The sequence below is a fragment of the Pelophylax lessonae genome (genome assembly GCF_965119305.1).
Source record: "Pelophylax lessonae genome assembly, chromosome: 7".
NCBI lineage: Eukaryota > Metazoa > Chordata > Amphibia > Anura > Ranidae > Pelophylax > Pelophylax lessonae.
Window position 1 is genome coordinate 44486233 of NC_138774.1, and position 25035 is coordinate 44511267.

Genomic DNA, 25035 nt, shown 5'->3' on the forward strand with positions numbered 1-25035 from the left:
CAAGGTTGGTCCCAGGACTGAGCCTTGGGGGACCCCGCTTACCACCTCAGACCCGTCTGAGTATGCGCTGTTTATTACCACCCTTTGGACCCGCCCTTTTAGCCAGTTCCGTATCCAAGAGCAAACCCTGCTGTCGATACCTGAAGATCTTATTTTATAAATTAAGCGCTTGTGGGGAACTGTATCAAACGCCTTAGCGAAATCCAAGTACACCACATCTACTGGTCTGCCCCTATCTAGCTCACAGCTCACCTCCTCGTAAAATGCTAAGAGATTGGTTTGACAAGAACGCCCATTTGTAAACCCGTGCTGATTACTGCTGAAATCATTAATCAATATTTCATTTTTTGGGTAACCACATTTTTGGCCACTGGATGGAGCCAGGTATCATAGTAAATATTAAACAAGCAAAAAGTTGGGGGAGCATACCCTGAACATGTATTTCTAAAGCTGGTGCAGCTATGAACCAAGCGACATGTATATTAAAAAAGAATAGCGCACACATGCAAAAGAAATGAGTATCAAATATGAAGACAATCCATAAATAAAAATGGGGATTTGGTCCCACCATATGGCCATATCGTGCTCAAGCCCACCACTACGTCAAAGTACCCCATAGTAAATATGAATTTGTTTCCTATGATCATCTGAATGAATGATGTAACTGAATGAATAACATTCAAGCTGCAGAGTCCTCCGGACTAAAGAGGAGAGGGGACCTTCCGGATTGATACTAGCGCTCAGTTCAAGAGCCTCCATCTCTGATAGTATGGGGGGTGCATTAGTGTTTATGGAATGGGTAGATTGCACATCTAGAAAGGCACCATCAATGCTGATCCAGGTTTTAGAGCAGCATATTCTCAGGCAAGAACGGGACAACATTCATCTCCCCTAACTCAAGCAACGGGTCACTCTGGCTCTTTGAGATGCCCTTTTTATGCCTGATCATGTTACTGACTTGTTGCCAACTATTCTAATTCATTTGCAGCTGTTCTTTGTTAGTACCACTTACTTTACCTGCTTTTTGTTGCCCTGTCTCAACTTTTTTGAGACATGTTGCTGCCATCAATTTAAAAATTACCTTTTTTTTTTTTCTTAAAACATTACATATTCTCAGTTTAAACATTCGGTGTGTGTTCTATTTTTTAAATTAACCACTTAAGCCCCGGAAGATTTTACCCCCTTCCTGACCAAGGGGTATTTTGCGATTCGGCACTGCGTGACTTTAACGGACAATTGCGCGGTCGTGCGACGCTGTACCTAAACTAATTTGACGTCCTTTTTTTCCCACAAACAGAGCTTTCTTTTGGTGCTATTTGATCACCTGTGCGATTTTTTGATCATGCGCTATAAACAAAAAAAGCGTCAATTTTGCAAAAATACCAATATTTTTCACATTTTTTTATATGAAATTCTCAAAAAAAAATGTAAAAATCAAAATTTAACATTTTCGGCCAATTTGTTTTATGCTACATATGTTTGGTAAAAAAAAATCGCAAAAAGCGTATTTTGATTGGTTTGCGCAAAAGTTATCGCGTTTACTAACAAAAGGAAAGATTTTTGTCAATTTTGTTGTTTTTTTTTAACGCATAATGGCGGCGATCTGCGATTATTTTTTTTTGCGGGACTGCGACATTTCGGCGGACAGATCGGACTCTTGACTGACATTTTTGACACTTTTGGGGTTACCAGTGACATTTCTACAGTAATCAGTGCTATACATATGCACTGTTACTGTAAAATTACACTGGCAGTGAAGGGGTTAACTTTTTTTGAGAGGGAGGGGCTGTGTGTGTCACTAGGGGCGTGATTCTAACTGTGATTGGCTGTGGCCTGGGCTGTAGGAACAATGATCAACGGTCCTACATAGTAGAACCGTATGATCATTGTTCCTACACAGGGGAGAATGACAGGCGGCTTGTTTACACTAGCCGCCTGACTTTCTCCCTCTGTAGCGGCGATCACACGCGCGGGGGGGCCTCCGGGGGCGCGCGCTCGCTCCCTAGACCCTCACAGGCTAGCGACGTAGATCTACGTCACTTTGCCTGTGAGGGGCTGACTGCCGACTTAAATCGTCATTAGGCAGTCGGCAAGTGGTTAAATATGGGTTTATGATATTTGCGAATCATTGCATTTTGTTTGTAGGTAGATAACACACAGCAACCCAACTTTTTTTTGGAATTGGGGTTGTAGAACAATGCAGGAGTTTAGTTATGTGCTTCTTCAGTGTATAGACTCGCTGGAAAAGAAAACCATCCTAAATAAACGTCTGTAAGCACTGTCTTGCGTCTTGTTCAGGTCTTGTTAAGGATGTATCCTGACGTCCGAAAAGCAGTTGGATCTTCAGAAAAGGTCTTTGAGTACATGGACAGAAACCCACAGATGCCAACCCTAGGAAGTCTTCAGCCAGCAAACCTCCAGGGCTATGTCCAGTTCAGAAACGTCACCTTCTCTTACCCTAGGCGACCAGATCAACCAGCTCTTCAGGTACCGTCACGAAGTCCTACATAGTAGTGTACTAACCCATACAAGTCAATCAGATATCAGCTGACTGCAGACAGATCATTGAAATATGAATTTGAATTGGCTTGAATAACAAAAAAAAACTGTTTTCCATACTGAATAAGGCCAAAAGTCATTTGTAATGAAGGTAAACAGTCTGTGCCATAGCTACTTTTATGAGATTTATACATATTCAGTTGGAATGATTTGGTTTGTGTGGGCGTCTAGTGTTCAGTGTGCTATAAATCATTAAAAAAATGTAATTTTTCTGTGGTATATCAGATGATCTTATATGCATTATTATTTGGAAAGTTTGTACCATATTTGCAGACATTCTAGAAGCTGAACTTCACTCTGAATAATTGCGAATTTGTCTTCAGGTTAGATATCAGATTACTAGAAAACAGCTCTTCTGTAAATGATTAGGAATTCAGATTCTAGGTATAATATTTAACCCTTACTACCCATACACTATAGCTATCCTTTTATCATGTAAAGACCCCATGTAATGGTGGCAATGTATTCCCTTTAAATCCCTAGGATGTCTCCTTTGAGCTACGTCCAGGTCAAGTGACGGCACTTGTGGGCCCCTGTGATGCCGGCAAATCTACGGTTGTCCAGTTGCTGCTTAGGTTTTATAAACCACAGAATGGGGAGATTCTACTGGATGGGAAGTCTTTGTTTGAATACGACAACAAGTACTTCTGCAAAAAGGTAAGTGTATTCTAATGGTGGTAACATAGGAGTAGGAAAGGCTTTGCTTACTGCCAGGAACGTTGTCTGCCTGATTTAGGCTCAAGGGTATGCAATGTCCTTAAGGTTTAGAGCAGGGGTCTCCAAACTTATTAAACAAAGGGCCCGTTTATAGTCCTTCAGACTTTAGGGGGGCCGGACTGTGACCAGTGGAAGTAGAAAATACCCAGTGTCTGCAGGAGTAACAATGTCTCAGGCTTGGTGGTCAGTGGGAGAAATAAAATTACATAGCGTCTTTGATCCAAAGGAACGGAAATGGTGCCCCATCATTAGTATCAGTGGGAGGAATAGTGCCCAATAATTAGTATTATTGGAAGGAGTAGTGTCTTGTCATTGGTATCAGTGGGAGGAATAGTGCCAAAATTGTTTGTGTCAACTGGAGAAATAGTGCCCCAATTTTGATGTCAGTGGGAAGAATAGTGGCCCATTGTTGGTAACCATGTCATTGTCTGTATTCTCACATTTACAAAAACACAATTCTTGCATTTGGGGTGCCATTAACAGTGAATGTGTAAGGCATGCATTTTGACCCAGTGGTTGATCCCTATGGCTACTGGGAGCAATAGTGCCCCATCAATGCTATCAGTGGGAGGAATAGTGTCCCAACATTGGTATCAGTGGGAGGAATAGTGGTATCAGTGGGAGGAATAGTGTTGAGCATAGTTGGAATAGTGTATAGCATGAGAGAACAGAAGAATTTCATTGGTCATTCTGATGAAAAATGAAACTGTTTTCCCTTTCAACACTTTTTGTTCCTGAGCCCAGTGGTTTTGGTCTTCCCCATTATTTATTTCCCTTATCGCAGGTGTCTGTTGTGAGTCAAGAACCCGTCATTACCGCAAGGTCCTTGAAGGACAATATATGTTATGGGTTGGGGAATCTCTCTTTGGACTTGGTGAAGAAAGTGGCCGTATCCGCTAGTGCTGATGGCTTCATCTCTGAAAAAGAGGATGGGTACGATACAGGTTGGTATTTTTGATATACAAGGCTTTCTTTCCAAAAAAATATATACATAATATAATATTCATTGTAAACATTATCTAAAAAGGAGCTGGAGAGAAAGGAGGACTTCTATCCGGAGGGCAGAAGCAAAGAATAGCCCTAGCCAGAGCTCTGCTGAGGAAACCCAAGATCCTCATCCTTGATGATGCCACCAGCTCCCTCGACACTGAAACTGAGCTTAAAGTAAGAAAGCCTAAATTATATCTTTCATGCTGTAGTTATGAGATTGTAAAAGCCCATTTAGAAGGGAACATGGCAAAGTGGGTCTGTACTGTGGAAGCTGTGCCCAAAAAAGCAACCGTGCCTTGTTTTATACCGTGTCTCTCTGTAACGGTGGCCCTTTTTTTAGAGGCAGGACTTTGCTTCCTCGTGTCAGAACTGCCTCCCTGATGACTGGTGATCTGAAGACTGATTGGGTAATATTCAAAAACCAGTAGGAAAAGTTCCACAGAATGGATGAAGCAGAAACATTGTAGGTCCTCAGGTACAGCTTCCTCTCCAGCAAGGAGGACAATGTTCAGCACAGTACTGACATCACCAAATCTCCCTTCAAATCGTTAAAACTAGCAGGCAGAGGCCCAATGCCTTAGATCAGGCATGTCCAACCTGCGGCCCGGGGGCCGCATGCAGCCCGGAACTGCAGGCAATGCGGTCCACTGCCCCCTGACAATTTTTTTTTTGCTGGGGAGGAAGGAAGTCGAGTCGGGGGCACAGCCACAGAGGCAGCCTCGGAGGGGATCATCAACTAGTTGTGTTAAATTAGTGCTGGGGGGAGGGCACGGCAGCACGGGAAGGGCGCGGCGGCCTTTTATTACTTATATACCTTAACTATAGTATATATTTTAAATGCGGCCCGAGAAAATTTCTCTACACTCAATGTGGCCCAGAGAAGTCAAAAGGTTGGACACCCATGCCTTAGATAATCTCACACTGCAGATAAACAACTAAGAGTGTCTAGTTATAATAAGTGCACTTATATGTTTCAGGTGGAGGTTAGGACAAAAGGACAAATTTTTAGGTTGATTTTTTAGTTGTTCCCTGCAACATCGTAAATCTTCACTTTTTGAAGTCAAGTTCACTTTTAAAACAAATTAAAATGGAAGTCCACAATACGTACCTCCTCCAACAGTTTGCATGCTTCATTAGCGTCCTGGACAGTCTTTGGCTGTCTTGATTGGCCAGTGTGGGGTGATGTAACTCACACGTGCACAGGGGATCAGTCATTCTGGCACACAGGCACCTTGACAGGAATGTAAACTGAGTTCTGCATACGGGCAGAACTGCCAGGGTCGCAAAGGTCACACTTGCAACCGGGCCCTGGTGTTCCACCACTGTGGAGGGGGAGCCTAAGACAGCAGGAAGCGGGCCTGCTGCAGAAGGGAAAGGGTCCCTCTGTGGGACTGTAAGCCTTTAACACATCTGTGACCCCAAAATCCTGCGACTTGCTTGTGACTTTTTAGTGATTTCCTTGCAACTTTTGTGATGTAACATTGTAGTCTATAGCACTCAAATTACACCAAAGTCACAGAGAAGTTATTCAGGCTCGGAGGAAAGTGTGCCGGGACCAGGGATCAGGGAAAACGGCCCTGAGACCGATGGAATGGTAGTAGATAGCATGTCAGTTTATAATACTTTTTAGGTTCTGAAGAAGTAGGTTAACAGTGATCTCAGTTTATTGTGGCTGACCATCAGAGAATTAGGCCAGTAATTAGTCTGGAGCTGAAACTGATATTTGCAATTGGCCCAGGTTTCGGCATCCCCAGTTGCTCGTTCTAGAGCATCTGGGAATGCCAAATCCTTGAGCAATCTATATTGCAAATATTATTTTCAGCTCCAAACTTCCAAAACAAAGGACCAGTTTACTGTCCTTCAAACTTTAACCACTTTACCACCGGAGGACTTTCCTGCTTTACGTCCAGGTCACTTTTTGCTATTCGGCACTGTGCGACTTTAACTGACAATTGCGCGGTCATGCAGTGCCGTACCCAAACAAAATTTACATCCTTTTTTCCCACAAACAGAGCTTTCTTTTGGTGGTATTTGATCACCTGTGCGATTTTCATTTTTTGCGATATTAATAAGAAATGCGACAATTTTGAAAAAATAACAATAATTTTCTACTTTGACAGTTAAAAAATATCCAATATATTAAATTTTTGCCATATATTTAGGCCAAAATGAATTTAGCTACATGTCTTTGACCAAAAAATTCTCAATGAGCGTATTTTTAACCACTTTAAGACCGGAAGATTGTACCCCATTCCTGACCAGGCCATATTTTGCGATTCGGCACTGCGTTATTTTAACGAACAATTGCGCGGTCGTGCGACCCTGTACCCAAATTAAATTTATGTCCTTTTTTCCCCACAAACAGAGCTTTCTTTTGGTGGTATTTGATCACCTGTGCGATTTTTACTTTTTGCGCTATAAACAAAAAAAGAGTGACAATTTTGAAAAAATAACAACCTAAATTTTTTTAACATTTTTGGCCAATTTGTTTTCTGCTACATATTTTTGGTTAAAAAAATCGCAATAAGCGTATTTTGATTGGTTTGCGCAAAAGTTATCGCAGCTACTATGTACGGGAAATTTATGTCTTTTTTATTGTTTTTTTTTTAACGAGTAATGGCGGCGATCTGCAATTTTTTTTTTGCAGGACTGCGACATTGCGGCGGACAGATCGGACCCTTGCCTGACATTTTTGACACTTTTGGGGGTACCAGTGACATTACTACAGTAATCAGTGCTATAAATATGCACTGTTACTGTAAAAATGACACTGGCAGGGAAGGGGTTAACTTTTATTGGTGATCAAGGGGTTAATGTATGCCTGGTGCTTACTAACGTGTGTGGGGGGAGGGGACTAAGTGACACAGGGACAGATCGCAGGCCTGTCACATAGGAGATCCGACTGCTTTGTTTACACAAGCGGGCGGATTTCCTCACTTGATTCCCCGACGATCAAAGAAGAGCAGCGGTGATCAAGGGGAGGAGTCCAGCGACGTAGGTCTACGTCGCTGGACGATAACAAACCATGTTGCCGCAGTAGGGTCAACGTGAGCAGTCGGCAAGTGGATAAGGAGGCCAATCTAGGACCAGTGAGAGAAGAAAATGCTCTTGTATCAGTGGGAGTAAAAAGTGCTCCATGATTGGTGTCATTGGAAGGAATAGTGTCCCATCAATGGTATCAACGGGAGGAATAGTACTTCATCATTGGTATCAACGGGAGGAATAGTGCGCCATCATTGGTGTTAATGGGAGGAACAGTGCCCCTATGTTGGTGTCAGTGACAGAAACTATGTCAGCAACAGTGGGGGGAATAATACCCAAAGGGCCAGATAAAAGCAAGCAAAGGGCCGAATCCGATCCCCAGGCCTCAGTTTAGAGACCACTGCTCTAGAATTGTACTTGGTACATATTATTCTTCATGTACTTGCAGTACTCTTTAAATGTCAAGGCGTTAGGGGCTGGAATCTAAAAGAAGGTGGTAGAATGACAACTGACCCTTGCTAGTTTGCTTCCCTTTCTCTTGTTTAAAAACCAAACTTTACCAGGTACAAGTCAAATGTGATATCCCCCATGACACTTGGTCTTTTTTCTAGATTCAGAGCGCGGTGTTGAATAACCCTGAGAAGTGCACAATTCTTCTTATATCTCATCGGATGCACATCTTGGAGAAGGCCGACCACATCCTGGTGATGGAGGGAGGCCAGATCAAGGAGTCGGGGAAGCATCAACAGTTGTTGGACAACAAAGGCAGTTATTGGAAACTGTGGGAGAAACAACACAGCATTTTCCAGAAGGATGACGGAGAGAAAGCCAAGCCTTTGTAATTTCAAGACAAAAGAACAAAAGTCTTCAAATCCTCCCTTTCCAGCTGTGACCAGTCTGAGAACGATTTAGTTTATTGTGACTTATTACACTGTAGACATAATTTTATTTATCTCTGAGTTACTTAGTTCTACTTTTTCAATGCATGTAAGCATTTTAGAAAGGAAGATACGGAACATATACGTTCTTGAACTGGCTTGAAAATTAAGGTCACATGAAATGGCCTCTAGAAATTGGCCTACAATTTTATGGAATGCTTACACATTGAAACTCTGCAAGCACCTTTTAAGGTTCCCAGCATCTGTGTTGATCTGTTCCCAATAGCATGTGGGTGTGTCATTTGTTAGATCAGACCATATACCGCAGTGGCCAATGGACTCCGCTGGTTACACAGGAACCTTTGTATCCTAACATGAGGTACAAGTACATTTTAAGCCCAACTCGTACTACTTTAAAAAAAAAAAATAAAAAAAAACCCAGCCATTGTTGAAGGTCACCCCCCTCTAGTTTCTCCAACCTGAAATCCAGCACCAGTAGTCTTCGGCCACTTTCTTTGAGCCCAGGGCATCAAGCCTCCGTCCCATAGGTGCAGTATGGGAATATGGTGGAAGGATGGAAGTGTCCCAATATAAAGAGAAAAGGAATACCCTCCAATTTTGTGGGACTTTATGAATGGCAACACAGACGATATGCTCCAGGAAATATAAAAAAATACAAAACTGTATTAGACAACAGTAAAAATAATAAAACATTGCAGCTAGGAATAATGTACAATGGTTACAGCATAGAAATGGGAGCATAACCTCAGAAAACCAAGAAAACTACAGGGGTGAGTCATCAGACCATCCTGAGCCCATAGTAGAATGCTTCAGAGGGCAGTGCCATGTTAGGGCAAGGTGCTGCTCTCTGCAGCATCCTTCTATGATCCCAGGGCCCCCCTAACATAGGAGGGGGAAAAGGACCAAAAAAAGACCAAAAAATACTTGGAAAAAAGGGTGGGGGAGTCATGAAGAGATAGCTGGAGTTGGATATAAAGTATAACTAAAGGCACAACTTTTTTTTTTTTTTAAAGTTTTGGATAGAGTTTAGTTATTATTGCTGTCTGTGCCCCCGTTAGGGAGATTCACCCTCTCTATTTGTCCCGTGTACCTTTATCATTGAAAGTGAAAGTAAAAAAAACGTCCCCAGAAAAGTAAAAGAAGGTAAATCTTCCAACGGGGCATTAGTTCTGGTGACCTGGGGGGCCCCAAGATATTCCCTTAATTAACAGACTTTAGTGTCACTTTAACCTGTCTGAAGCTTACAAAGAGATAAGGGTTGTCTCTCTGCCCCTTGGATACCGCACTCAAGCAAGGCGATTGGCTGATCAGATTCCCAGTGCTACATTGTATCAGAATGTCACATGCTCCCCTGCTTGGAAGTACCTGGTATTTCACTTTACTCAAGCATTGGTTCACACTTTGGGCAGAACCTTTTATAAGTTAATCAAGCAATACATGTAAAAACAGAACGCATGTAAATTGCTATTATTATGAACTATTACTAAGCTTTCTTTGGGGTTCCCTTTGAATGAAGTGCTAGGACTTGTATATGGTTTTGTACATAAAATGTTACAACAGTATTTCTATTGTTTGGCGAAATGGGAACATGAGTGATTGCAACTTGTATGATGTGAATTTTGACTTTGTCTTCATTAACCTTCCTAGCGGTATTCCCGAGGGTGGCTCGGGGTTAAATTTCAGTGCCAAAAGCGGTAACCCCGAGCCACACTCGGGGTACCGCTAGGAAGATCGCTGGATCCTGTAAGAGAGGTTACTTACCTTGTCACCGGGATCCATCGATGTATCCCGGCGGTGTGTGGCGGTGGATCTTCCTCCCGATGCTCTGTGTGCCCCGGCTTCCGTCTCCTGCGACGTGACGTTCGCAGGGGGGTGGAACCGGCGGGAAATTCAAAAGTAAAACACACAAAACACACTGATACAATGCAAAATAAAATAAATTCACATTAGATTGCCCCCCAGTGCCCTTTCCTGCAGTTTTACTGTACTTTTTATGTGTGTATATATATATATATATATATATATATATATATATATATATAGATATACACATATATCTATATATATACACACATATATATATACGTATATATATATGTATACGGATATAGATATATATATATATATATATATATATATGTATATATACAGTATATATATATATATATATATATATATATATATATATATATGTATACATACTTTAACTTATTTATAGTTTTTTATTATATTATAATTTATGATTTTGTGTTTCAAACTTTATCATACCCAAGAAGAATGCACAGAAAAAATAAATCCTATGTAAATAGTTGGTTTGGGCTGCTCATTCTTAAGAATTACATGCAAAATAATTGTACCGCTTTCAGCCCCTAAAATCCGAAAGAATCATACCGCCAGGGAGGTTAATATATAATACTGTAAATATAGTCGTTTTTTTTTTTTTTTCTAGTATGTTGTTCCCATTATATTAAACTGCTTTGTAAAAATGATTGAGGTTTATTTTCCACTGATTGCCATGTATAGCCAAGCCGGCCCCAACACATTCAGCACAGACTTTCAGTCAATCGAGAACTGATATTTCAGTTACATGTCGATGTTGGCAGGCTGAACCTTTCACTGGCTTCTTTTATCTTTCAAGGACTACAATTTGAAAAAATGTTACTACACACTGATGTCTAACCCCGTATTGTTGCATTATTTGTAATGTAAAACCAGATTAAAAATCTATTACATATACCAACAAAAACAGGAGAAATCTGCGCTAGATATAGTAATGACAGTGAATACTGAGAAAAAAATAGCAGCTAGCACAGGCCAATAGAAAAAAACCTTAACACAAATGTATACAATAAGTGCAGCGCTAGTAAATGATACAATTTGATAAACTATACCCATAAAATGCAAAAATGAATATATATAAAAGTTTGTGAAGTGTCCATAAAGGAAGGTGCAAAATAAATAAATGCCGGTGATTTAACCAGTTCTGGACCGGAAGGATTTGCCCCCTTAATGACCAGGCCATTTTTTTTTGCAATAGGGCACTGCGTTACTTTAACAGAAAATTGCGCGGATGTGCGACGCTGTACCCAAATAAAACTGATGTCCTTTTTTCCCCACAAATAGAGGTTTTTTTGGTGGTATTTGATCACCTGTGCAATTTTTTCTTTTTATTTTTTGCGCTATAAACAAAAAAGAACAAGAATTCTGAATAAAAAAAAAACAATATTTTTCGCATTCTGCTAAATAACATTCCGGAAAAAAAAATAAAAAAATTGAATTTTTTCATCCTTGTAGGCAAATTTGTATTCTGCTACATATTTTTGGTAAAAAAAAATTGCAATAAGCGTATTTTGATTGGTTTTTCGCAAAGGTTATTGCGTCTACAAGCTAGGGGAAAGATATTTATGTCGTTTTTTTTAATATTTTATTTTTTTACTAAAGGTCCGATGATTTTAGACCTAACATTTATTTTGCTCAACAAGTTGGTGTATTGTAAACCAGTGCAGAGTCATCCGACCTTAAGGCTCGGTTTCCACTAGTGCGACTTGCGGTGCGACTTGACACACGTCAAGTCGCACAGCAAGTCAAAACCCATTGTTTTCAATGGGGCACGTTTCCACTGCTGCGGCTTCAGTTGCCGCGACCTCAAAAGTAAATCGTGTACTACTTTTGAGCGCGACTTCCCTCTATATATGAGGGACAAGTCTAACTGAAGCCGCGGTTTACTTTTGCTACGAAGTCGTGCTAGAAGTAGCATGACTTCGTAGCCGCACTAGTGGAAACCGAGGCTTAAGGTGGTTCTCTCTCCACGTACAATGTGAGATAACCTACCTTTGCAGACTCCTTCAAAACTGCTTTGTCTACAATGTTTTTTCTTCTGTGTTTACGCTTGTTTTTGCTCTGTTTGCATATATATGTTTCAGTTTATTGACTGCAAAATGTGTCATAACATTGTAAAAATTGTCTTTCTTTAATAAAAAAAAAAAACCCTACCTCTCCATAATTAACTCTTCCCTTAACATGTCTCCCCTCTTCACCTGGTCATGTCTGACCTACGCTATTTATTTATTTATTTATTTTTTTCTTTACATTTCAGGCCTGCTTTAATTTTGTACAAAAAAGGAAGGTTACATTGAGTTTGCATGGAACAAAATTCATTTAATGTGTTTTTTTCCTGAAAACAAAGATCTGAATAACAATTGCGCAAATTTCATGCAACATAAAAAATTTCAACTGCCATCTTTTTACTCTACAGTGGCCCTTCTTTCTGAATATATATAACTTCAAATGCTGATTTTAACTACTTCCGGTCCATGCTATAGCTGAAGTACGGCTGTCTTTAAACGGCCTCCCAGTAACAGGCTCCCCGCGCGCTCCCGCAAGCGCGCATCGGGGAAAATCTGTGTCGGCCGTGTCCCTTGGACACAGCCAATCACAGATCGTGGTAAATGGCCAATCACAGCGGCCATTTACCACGTGATCGGCCCATCCAATGAGAGATGATCTCATATGTAAACATGTGAGATCATCTCTCATCGCCAGCGCTCCTTCCTCACACAGAGACTGCAGTGTGAGGAAGGAGGAGAGCCGATCAGCCGCCGGGGACACAGAAGAATGTAATCAGGGCACCGATCACCAGTGCCCTGATTACTAGAGGTAAAAAACATACACAAAGTGCCCACCATCAGTGCCCCCCATCAGTGCCCACAATCAGTGCCCATAGTGCTGCCAGTCAGTGCCCATCAGTGCCTGCTCATCTAGGCACTGATGAGCACTGACTGGCAGCACTATGGGCACTGAGTGTGGGCACTGATGGTGCTGCCCATCAGTGCTCATCAGTGCCGCCCATCAGTGCTCATCAGTGCCACCCGTCAGTGTCCATAAGTGCCATCCACCAGTGCCCATCAGTGCCGCCTCTCAGTGCCCAGCAGTGCCACCTCTCAGTGCCCAGCAGTGCCGCCTATCAGTGCCGCCTATCAGTGCTCATCAGTGCGACATATTAGTACCTCCTCATCAGTGCCCATCAGTGCAGCCTATCAGTGCCCATCAGTGCCGCCTCATCAGCGCACATCAGTGAAGGAGAAAAATTTATTTATTTTCAAAATTTACTCGCAGAAAATAAGAAAAACTTTTTTTTTCTCAAAATTTTCTGTCTTTTTTCTTTTTTTTTGTAAGAAATAAAAAACCCAGAGGTGATTAAATACCACCAAAAGAAAGCTCTATTTGTGTGAAAAAAAATGATAAAAATGTCATATGGGTACAGTGTAGCATGACCGCGCAATTGTCATTCAAAGTGTGAGAGCGCTGAAAGCTAAAAATTGGTCTGGATGGGAAGGGGGTTTAAGTGCACAGTAGGCAAGTGGTTAACATGCGTGCAAACAAATAGTTCTACAGGGGAAGTACCCAGGGGAACCTAGGCAAAGATTAGGAGATAAAGAAGCTGCATACTCAGTATTCACACCTGAGGGTAGTGTCTTTAAGCATTTTTTTTCATGGGTTTTTATGCACGAATTTGGCGTTTTTATACAGCGTTTTTGAGCTTTGCCATTTTTTATTAGCCAATAGAGAAAACTATTATCTGTTGCATCATTTGTTGCTTGGCATTCCAGCTTTTTTTAGCTTTTCGATTAGCTTTTAACTCTTTCTTATTATTATTATTCATTTATTATTTTTTTTTTCCGTTAGGGTAATGGGTTAGAGTTAAGGTTAGTTTAGGGTTAGGATTAGGAGTTGGGGTTAGGGTTATATATTATTCATTTTTTTGTTAGGATGTTAATATTACTACTACTAATAATAATACAATAATAATAAATAAATATAAAATAAATACAGAAATAAATAAATATAATCATAAATAATTAATATTAAATACATTCAATAAATAAGTACTCAGTAATAATAAATAAATAACCCCTAACTTAAACCTGTAACCCTTAAAAAACAAAATAATGGGGCGTGGTCTGGACATGGCTGAATAGAGACACACATCTGCTGAGCTCCCGGCTTTCTTCTGCCATTCCCTAGCATATCCAGATCCTTCCTTGCGATATCACATCTACCAAGAAGCGCAAGACTAAAAGCACAGTCAAGAAACCCTGCCTGAACAGATCTGAGGGGGAAATTTTGCATTTTTTCCCCGTTTCTACTCAAAGTTCCCCCGGGGTCAAGATGGCCGTGCCACGAGGGGTGCTCATGGACGCTGCTCCTACAGCAGGAGCTCGTTCGGCCTCTTCTTCTACTTCTGATGCCTTGGAAGCTTACCTGGACACCCCGCGGTGTTTAGACAGGAGGAGAGGACAATATCTCCGCTACCGTTAACCCTGCGGGGGATGTGGAACTGCGGACCCTCCTACAAGCTCTGCCGACCAAAGCGGACATTGTTGCAATGGTGAGCCGCATAGAGGAGAAGCATCAGGCTGCCATTAAGGAGGTGAGGAGTGGGTTCAGGCCGTTTCTAAAAGAACATCTGCAGGTGAGATGTCCCTGACTTCTCTGGAGGGGAGGGTGTCCGCTCTAGAGGCCCAACATGATATGCACCTGGAGGTGGAGGTGGCACTCAACCTACATTTGTAGGACTTGGTGGACAGAGGCCGTCGCAACAATGTGCGGCTCCGCGGCCTCCCGGAGGCCACCGGCCCAGAACACCTAGCGGACACTACGAAAGCAATCTTCCAGAGGGTCCTCGGGGACTCGTATCCTGCTAGGTTGCAATTTAACCAAATCAACAGAGCCCTGGGCCCCCGATCTAAGGACCCGGATTGGCCACGTAATTTGGTTTGCAGAATCCATCATTACGTGGACAAAGAACTAGTCCTCCGAGGGGGCCTGGGAGAAAGGTGAAGTGGACTTTGATGGGGCATCCATCAAGATCTTGACCGACCTTTCTAAAGCTACCCTGCACCCACCCGCTCCTGGACAGGGCACGCTAGCTGGGGCTCACATACACATGGGGCTTCCCCCTATCGGTCACCTTTCGCAATTCCCAGGACTCCTTTACTTTGAGATCACCGGGCGACTTACCAAGGCGCTTTACCTTCATGGGCACAGAACCATTCCAAGTCCCGAACTGGCTGGTTTTCCTGCGCAGACCAGTGGGGAGACAGAACTCTGCATCGTCAGGACGAAGATGGCAGCCACGGCCCCAGAGAGTGCGGAAGAGATCGAGAGCGGTGTCCCCAGAGGGCCTGAGGGAGGCCTGAGCTGACTGACTATGTTCAAGCTACTTTTTGCATCCAGTAAGTTGACTGTTCTGGTTTTTTTTATTTTCCTGCAGGAGTTCCGCCGGCCGGCTGGTCCGGTCCCTTTTCTGTTGGAACGAGCATGACCCCCTGCGCTGCAGATTTGGACGGCCTCTCTTCTGACTTGGCTCTCTAACAGTTTCGAAGTCTCAAGGACCCTAGATATGCAACAGGGTACTCTGACCAGCTGTGGACGCCTATACTCCCTTGCCAGCACTTGCGGCTAGTTGGGAGATTCTTGCACCTACGCGCCACTGAGTGGCTGTGAGATGTCGCCATAGACTGCATGATCCCCTGGAGCACCCCTACACGTTGTGGTCCCCGGCACTGCCTGGTGAGTGAGATGCCCTGCGGCATTGCTGGCAGGACTCATGCCCCCTTTGCCTGCTCCCTTGTGACACACTGGCCTTGTCGGTGTCTGGACATACCTATGGGTGCCTGGTGAGATGCTGGTTGCCCTTACCAACTCTAGTCTAGGTTCGAGGGGGGGGGGCGGATGGGGTTTTGGCAGGGGGGCTTGCGGAACCTTGGCACCCCAGATGTTTTGGAACTATGTTTCCTATGATACTCATGCACTCTGCGGTGTAGTTGAGCTTTATGGGAAATGTAGTTCCAAAACATCTGGAGTGCCAAGCTTCGCCATCACTGGTCTAGGGGGACATGTGTGGTTCTGGGTCACGGATTTGGGGATGTTCTCTGTCCCCTATTTTTCAATGGGGGAGAGATGCACCTTTTGTGGGCAGGCCTGCTGGGGGGGGCTCTGGGATGTTGGGTTGTTATTTTGATACCTGTTTACTAGTGATCGACCAATATCGTTTTTTTAATGCCGATACCCTATATTTTGGTCATCAGATATCGGTATCGGACGATATTTTCGGATATGTAAAAAAAAATTATTATTATTTTTTTTTTCTACAGGTACTCCTTGTGGAGGGATCTGGGGGTCTAAAAGACCCCCAATCCCCTCCTCAGCACTGAAAAGTATTCAAAACACCAAGTTTGGCTGTTTTGAATGCTGTCAGTTTTTTTAATTTGGCGCCGAGTACCCGGAAGTGATGTCATGACTTCACTTCTGGGTTTTTTACATGGAGACCTGGGTCTTCTCTTCGGCAGCGGTGGAGGTAGGAAGCCCGGGTCTCCCGGTGGGACGGGAGACCCGGGCGATCCTCGGAAGGCGGCGGGAGGGGGGGGGGTGTCCCTTCCCGATACTTGTAATGACAGCCGAGTGGCTTCTCACAAATTACCGACCTCCTCTTCTATAGAGCTAAATCGGCTTTACAGCAGAGCCGTGGACTGGGCTATGAAAACTTCTGGCTCACTCTATACGCGACCCTAAACTCTCGACTTATGTCCCCCACATTGTCCCCCCTCAAGGTCACAAACTCACACTCCCTAAGCAAATCTCGGGAGAATTTGGCTGGTTCTATATTCTCTAGCCGACACTTCGCCCTCTACTCTAGAAATGGAAGAATATATAGCATCGTCCCATCTCCCCGCGCTTCCCGCCGAGGCTAGCGCACAGCTGGATGAGCCGATCTCCCTAGCTGAGGTCCAGCAGGCGATTGGTGCCATGCAGTTGAGGAAGGCCCCTGGGCCGGACGGCTTCACGCTCAAATACTATAAAGCCCTATTGCCCACTCTGGGTCCATATTTGGTCTGACTTTTAAACTCGGCAAAGGAGGACGCAGCTTTACCAAGGGACACCTTGGCAGCACACATCACTGTTCTTCCAAAGGAAGGGAAGGACCCCCCTCTCGTGGGAGTCACAGGCCCATATTCCTGCTAAACATTTACCTAAAAATCTTCACAAAAATGTTGGCCACTCGTTTGGCTCTGCACCTTATTGACCTTGTTCACCTTGACCAGGTTGGTTTTGTTCCTGGTCGAGAGGCTAGGGACAACACAACTAAAGTACCGAACCTGGTCCACGCGGCCAATGAATCCCAAACTCCATGCGTTTTCCTTAACACCGACGCGGAGAAGGCCTTTGACCGGGTCAATTGGCGCTTCATGTTTACGGTCCTTAAACATATAGGCCTGGGAGATAACATGTTGCGTTGGATCACTAGCATTTACTCTAACCCTACAGCCCAGGTCAAGGTGAACGGACTTCTCTCTAACCCCTTCCCCATTAAAAACATAACGAGGCAGGGCTGCCCCTTGTCCCCTCTCTTATTTGCACTCTCGGAGCCCTTCCTTCTTTCTATTCGCCAAAATCTGGACATACAGGGGTTAAAGGTGGATGGTGACCAATACAAAATATCAGCCTATGCCGACGACCTCCCTTTCTTGTTGACGAACCCAACAATTTTCCTCCCAAACCTGCTACGGGACTTTGCCACATACAGGACCCTCTCGAACCTAAAAAATTATTTTAGCAAATCAGAGGCAATGGGGGTGGGAGTTTCGCCTGCTCTTCTGCTCGCTCTACAATTGAGCTTCGGCTTTAAGTGGACTGATAAGGCTCTGCGCTATTTGTGTACTTACATACTTACATTCCTCCTCTTCAATCCAGAGTCTATGAGCTGAACTCCCCCCCCCCCCCACCCGATTACGAAGACGCGTAACCTCCTGGACAAATGGCACACAGGCCTCCATTCATGGTTTGGCAGGTGTAACCTGCTGAAAATGAGCATTTTGCTTAAACAACTCTACTTGATGAGGGCTCTACCTGTTAGGCTACCCACTCAGTACTTCAAATCAGTCCATTCTCTCTTCACCAAGTTCATCTGGGCACATAAACGACCCCGCCTCGCACGTAAACAACTTATTCTGCCGAAAGCTTGTGGTGGACTGGCTCTCCCGGATATACAGAAATATTTTCAGGCAACCCATCTGAGCAGGGTAATCGACTGGCGCCGCCACCAAGCGTCTAAACTATGGATAACATAGAGCAAGCACAAACGGACATTCCCCTTCGCAGTGCACTTTAGTGCTACACGGACCTACCACCGAAACTACGTCTCCACCCGCTACTGGGAACCACGTTGCAGGTCTGTCATCAAACTAATAGACAATACTCTCTCTCCCCTCCTCGCTCTCCACTATTCCCCATAATTGGCAACCCCCAGTTTGTCACGGAACCATGAACCAGACGTACAACAACAGATAAGTGAACATAAGAAAGCTTTATTGAAAAACAAGCTATAAAGCAAAAGTCCAAACGGATGGCGAAACCGATGCAGAGTCTTTGCGAAGCCAGGGGTCAGGAGCCAGCAGGGTAGTCAGACGAAGCCAGGATCAGGAACCAGCAGGGTAGTTAGACGAAGCCAGGATCAGGAACCAACAGGGTAGTCAGACGAAGCCAGGAACAGGAACCAGAAGTAGCAGCAGTCTAGGTAGCATGTGAACACAGGAGGACCAAGCAGGGAACTGAAGCCACAGACCTCCTATATATATGAGCTAGGTATCCAGCTCCTCCTAGTGGGAAGGAGGAGCCGCAGGGTGGGAGGCTACAAGAAACCCAGAAACCAAGATGGCCGCCAGCACATGTCAAACGAAGGAGAACAGCAAGAAGGTAAGACCATGACAGTACCTCCCCCTCAAGGGCCCCTCCTCCGCGGAGTAAAGAACGGTTTCTGAGGGAAGCGTGCGTGGAAGGCTCGGAGCAAGGCAGGAGCATGGACATCTGCGGAGGGAACCCAGGAACGCTCCTCTGGACCATAACCACGCCAATGAACCAAAAACTGCACCCGACCGCGGACCAAGCGTGAGTCCAGGATATTGCTCACCTCATACTCCTCACGATTGCCCACTCGGACCGGACGAGGCCGAGGAAGTGAAACGATTACACACCAGCGGCTTCAACAGGGAGACATGAAACACGTTGGAGATCCGCATGCCAGGAGGAAGCGCAAGGGCATAGGCTACCGGGTTTACCCTGCGAAGCACTCGGAAGGGACCAACAAAGCGAGGCGCCAGCTTGGGAGTGGGCACTCGAAGGTTGAGGTTGCGGGTGGACAACCATACACGGTCACCGGCCTGGTAGGAAGGAGCAGGCGCTCGTCTGCGATCAGCCTGGAGTCTCTGGCGCTGCGCAGAGACCTCAAGGGACTTCTGGATCTGTACCCAAGAAGCACGTAGGACGGAAAGGTGATCCTCCACAGCCGGAATATCCTGGGGAGAGAATACCTCCGGTAACACGGCAGGTTGGAACCCATAGTTGGCCATGAAGGGAGACGTCCCAGAGGAAGAGTTCACCGCCGTGTTCCTGGCAAACTCAGCCCAAGGCAGGAGATCAACCCAATTGTCTTGGTGATCGGAGACATAGCAACGAAGGAATTGCTCCAAGGCCTGATTGGAACGTTCTGCGGCCCCATTGGACTGAGGGTGGTAGGCCGAGGAGAAGGAGAGATGAATCCCCAACTGGGAGCAAAAGGCGCGCCAGAACCTGGACACAAACTGACTCCCCCGATCCGACACAATCTCCTTGGGCAAACCGTGCAACCGGAAGACCTCCCTGGCAAAAATCGTGGCCAACTCCTGTGCAGAGGGTAACTTCTTGAGAGGAACACAGTGACACATTTTGGAAAACCGATCCACAATCATGAGAATGACCGTATGGCCTCGGGATGCAGGGAGGTCCACAATGAAATCCATCCCCAGGTGTGACCATGGGCGCTCCCCGGTGGCTAAGGGTTGCAGAAGGCCCAACGGAAGGTGCCGAGGGGACTTACTCTGGGCACAAACGGAGCATGCCGCTACATATGCGGCGATGTCGGAACGTAGGGAAGGCCACCAGAACAGACGTGAAACAGCCCAGGACAGCTGATTCTTTCCAGGATGCCCCGCGGTCTTGGAGTTATGGTAGGTTCGCAACAACCGAGTGCGCAACTCCTCAGGCACAAAACATCTGCCGTTGGGTCTCCCAGAGGGAGCACCAGATTGAGCCGCCAAAATCTGCTCACCCAGGGGAGAGGTCAGGCTGGTGCGAATGGCAGCCAGGATCTGATTCGGAGGTATGACCGAAGTCGGAATCGACTCCTCCCTGGACAGGTCGGAGTACTGCCGTGATAAGGCATCAGCCCTGATGTTCTTGGAACCGGGTAGGTAGGAGACCACGTAATTAAAACGTGACAAGAACAGAGCCCATCTGGCCTGACGTGGTGTCAATCTCTTGGCCTCAGAGAGATAGGTCAGATTCTTGTGGTCCGTCAGGATGAGGACCGGAACCACCGAACCCTCGAGCAAGTGCCTCCATTCTTTAAGAGCCTGCACGATGGCCAATAACTCCCTGTCACCAATCTGGTAGTTGCACTCCGCGGAAGACAGTTTCCGGGAGTAAAACCCACAAGGAAGCAGAGGACCCTCTGGTGTTCTACGCTGAGACAGAAGGGCGCCTACTCCCGTCTCAGACGCGTCCACCTTGAGGACAAAGGGCAACCCAGGGTTGGGATGCGACAGAATCGGAGCCGACACAAAGGCGGACTTTAGAGCCTCAAAAGCTCGGATGGCCTCGGGCGGCCAGACCTGGGAATTACTGCCCTTCCTGGTCAGATCCGTGAGAGGCTTGGCTAGCATGGAAAAGTCCCTGATGAACTTCCGATAATAATTGGCGAAGCCCAAAAAGCGCTGCAGGGAGCGAAGACCACTGGGCTGGGGCCACTGTAAGACAGCCGAAACCTTCTCAGGATCCATGGAGAACCCCTCAGCGGAAATGATGTAACCTAAGAAGGTTACCTGGGATCGGTGAAATTCGCATTTCTCAAGCTTACCGAACAGCTTGTTCTCTCGTAACCGTTGCAACACTCGTTTGACATCCAGAATGTGGGTCTCCATGGACTCAGAATATACCAAGATGTCATCCAGGTAGACCACCACACACTGCTGCAACAGGTCACGGAAAACATCGTTGATGAATTCCTGAAAGACTGCGGGCGCATTGCACAGCCCAAAGGGCATAACCAAGGATTCATAATGACCGGTCCTGGTGTTAAACGCGGTCTTCCACTCATCGCCCGCCTTGATCCTTACGAGGTTATATGCCGCCCTCAGGTCGAGTTTGGTAAAGACCGTGGCCCCTTTAAGGCGATCGAACAGCTCAGAAATCAAGGGTATCGGGTAAGCGTTCTTGATCGTGATGCGATTGAGACCCCTGTAATCGATGCAAGGCCTCAACTCACCGCCCTTCTTTTTCACAAAGAAAAATCCAGCCCCTGCCGGGGACGAGGATTTGCGAATGTGTCCACGTGAAAGCGCCTCCCTCACGTACTCCATGGCCTCATTCTCCGCTACCGACAGTGGATAGACTTTGCCACGAGGAGGAACGGCACCAGATTGTAACTCGATGGCACAATCGTATGGGCGGTGCGGAGGTAGGGCAACCGCGCGCACCTTATCGAATACATCCCGGTACTCCTCCTCCAGCAACTTGACAGGCCCATGGATGCAACTAGCCCCACACTGCGGTGACCACGAGAGGATCTCGGCCGATCTCCAATCGAAAATCGGACTATGCTTCTGGAGCCAGGGGTACCCCAAGACCACCGAGTAGTGTGGAGACGAAATAACCTGGAAGCAGACCGACTCTCTGTGGACGGCACCAATGGCTAACCCCACTGGAAGGGTCTCATGAGTCACGTGTGGCGGCAGAAGGGGTCTGCCGTCTATCGCCTCAAGAGCCAGAGGAGAACCTCGAGCCTGCAGAGGAATGGAATTGGCGGCAGCGAACACACTATCAATGAACAAACCACCAGCACCAGAGTCCACCAACGCCTGGGTCGTCACCGAGCCCCCGACCCAGGAAAGGACAACAGTGATCAGTGGTTTGTCAACACGGGAAACCGGGGACGAGGAGACTCCACCCAAGATCTGCCCCCAACAGGATCTCAGGTGCGAGCGTTTCCCTGGACGGTTCGGACATGCCAACCGAAAATGCCCACCGAGACCACAGTACATGCATCGGCCCTCGCGTCTCCGGAGTACCCTCTCCCCCTCGGACAGGCGAGCAAACCCCAGCTGCATGGGTTCACCCCCAGACAAGTCATCCCCAGGAGGCGTGGGAGGAGAGGGAGGCACGGGTGGGACAACAAAGGTAGGCGCCAATCTGTTAGGAGGCCTCCGCAGACTCTCCTTAAAGGAAGGTCTCTCCCTGAGTCTGGTGTCAATCAAAATCAGGAAAGAAATAAGAGACTCGAGCTCCACTGGTAGGTCCTTAGCTGCAACCTCATCCTTCAAGGCATCCGAGAGACCATGAGAGAAAGCAGCGACCAGAGCCTCATTATTCCAGCCCACCTCTGCTGCCAGGGTACGAAACTCAATGGCGTATTCAGCTACGGATCGTGAACCCTGTCTGACGGACATAAGGAGCTTCGCAGCAGAGGCAGCACGAGCCGGCACATCGAATACCATCCGAAGAGAAGCAACAAAACCGGAAAACTCGGCAACCACCGGATTGTTGTTCTCCCATAAAGGGCTGGCCCAGGCCAAGGCCTTGTCCGAGAGCAGCGAGATTAAGAAGCCCACCTTTGATCTCTCAGTAGGAAAGGCATGTGGCAGCAACTCGAAATAAATGCCCACCTGGTTAAGGAAACCTCGGCACTGAGTTGGCTCTCCCCCAAAGCGCTGTGGAAGGGGGGCAGAACCGGACATACCCCGAAACACCGCAGGCGCAACAATAGGTGTCGGGGTAGACTCTGGCGCAACAACCGGAGCGGCAGTAGGAGCGGACCCAGGAGCGACAACCGACCCATCGGCAACGGGAGCGAAATGAACCGTGCGTTCAAGCAGGGTTTGCAACGCCACGGCGAACTGACCCAACAGGTAATCCTGCTGATCAAGTCTGGCAACCAGCGTGGGTAGTGAGGATGGCCCTGCACCATCAGAATTCGTGGCCTGTGGTACCGTGCGTTCAAGCAGGGTTTGCAACGCCACGGCGAACCGACCCAACAGGTGATCCTGCTGATCAAGTCTGGCAACCAGCGTGGGTAGCGAGGATGGCCCTGTACCGTCAGAATTCATGGCTTGGTCCTAATGTCACGGAACCATGAACCAGACGTACAACAACAGATAAGTGAACATAAGAAAGCTTTATTGAAAAACAAGCTATAAAGCAAAAGTCCAAACGGATGGCGAAACCGATGCAGAGTCTTTGCGAAGCCAGGGGTCAGGAGCCAGCAGGGTAGTCAGACGAAGCCAGGATCAGGAACCAGCAGGGTAGTTAGACGAAGCCAGGATCAGGAACCAACAGGGTAGTCAGACGAAGCCAGGAACAGGAACCAGAAGTAGCAGCAGTCTAGGTAGCATGTGAACACAGGAGGACCAAGCAGGGAACTGAAGCCACAGACCTCCTATATATATGAGCTAGGTATCCAGCTCCTCCTAGTGGGAAGGAGGAGCCGCAGGGTGGGAGGCTACAAGAAACCCAGAAACCAAGATGGCCGCCAGCACATGTCAAACGAAGGAGAACAGCAAGAAGGTAAGACCATGACACAGTTCCTACCAGGCCTTACGTCACCTGACCTTGTGGCTCTGGGCACATCCAAGTACAACCAGGCTTCCCACTTTGTGGTCTTGGATGGTTGGTCATCTTTGGCGATGTTGTCGGCCGCTACTGGCAACTTTCAGCTCACCTTTTGGCCAGCCTTACAACTACATCATTTTTTGTACGCACTCTCAAATCCAGCGGATTTCGTCCAAACGACTGACCACGTTTGAAGAGTTATGTTCGAAGACGGGGGTTCTTCAGCATGTGCTTTCTCTAATGTACAGTCTACTGACTACCCCGACAGACAGGCCTCCTTTACCATGCCTGACTAAACGGGGGCTGACTTAAATCATACTTTCACGCCGATGCAAATACAAAACATAATTTCGCTCTCCCTTAAATCCTCTATATGCACCAAAATCCAGGAGACTAACTTCAAGTTGCTAACCAGGTGGTACTACACACCCCACAAACTGCATAAAGTTTTCCCGAACACGACGGCGAAGTGCTGGTTCTGTGGTGGGGATAGTGGGATGCTGCTCCACATCTTGTGGTCTTGCCCGAAGCTATCAGCATTTTGGACGGGGGTCAAATCTATTGTTTAGAAATTCACAGAATGTTATACCGGATGATCCGGCCTTCTTCCTACTCCATGTCTCGGATATCCCTGTATAGAGATGCAGAAAATCTATTGTGCATCACCTGCTCAATGCAGCCAAGGCGTGCATTCCTTTACTGTGGAAAAGCCAATACCCCCCTACAGTGGCGGATTGGCAGCAGAGGGTCGAGGCTATCAGCAAGATGGAGGACCTGGTACTGACTTAACAATGTAAGCGGGAACAATAACATAAGACCTGGGAACTCTGGAATATCTAAGCTTCCGTCTTGTCTTAATGTCCACACCCATGCTTCCCGGAGTGTGGAGGCTGAACACTATATACCATGTACAATTTGTTTCTTCTATTTTGTATTCCTTGGATGTATTCATTTTACCTTGCTGTACTCTCCTCTGTGTCTCAATAAAGTTATATTTGAAAAAAAAAATAATAATAATAAATATATAAACACCCTAATAGAAAAATAAATAAATAATTTTATTATAGTAAAAGTAATTTATTTTTTGGGGGTTGGGTGTTTATGTATAATTATTTTTTTTTATTATTATTATTCATAATAATAAAAATAATCATCATCATCATCTATTTTTAATTTTGTTAAAGTGGAG

At 45.9% G+C, this 25035-nt stretch overlaps 1 protein-coding gene across 2 annotated transcripts in view; it reads left to right on the top strand.

The window, feature by feature from the left end:
- TAP1 (transporter 1, ATP binding cassette subfamily B member) overlaps positions 1-25035 on the top strand; it is an 895619-nt gene that overhangs the window by 27721 nt on the left and 842863 nt on the right. Inside the window, exons 7-11 of one of the 2 annotated variants that reach the window (XM_082264574.1) lie at positions 2299-2487; positions 3043-3216; positions 4061-4220; positions 4304-4440; positions 7860-8496. In XM_082264574.1, the coding sequence (XP_082120700.1) occupies positions 2299-2487; positions 3043-3216; positions 4061-4220; positions 4304-4440; positions 7860-8090 (891 nt within the window). In that variant the 3' untranslated portion in view covers positions 8091-8496. Of the gene's footprint in view, positions 1-2298; positions 2488-3042; positions 3217-4060; positions 4221-4303; positions 4441-7859; positions 8497-25035 lie in introns of those variants that run through there. The other variant, XM_082264575.1, reaches the window with a different exon arrangement.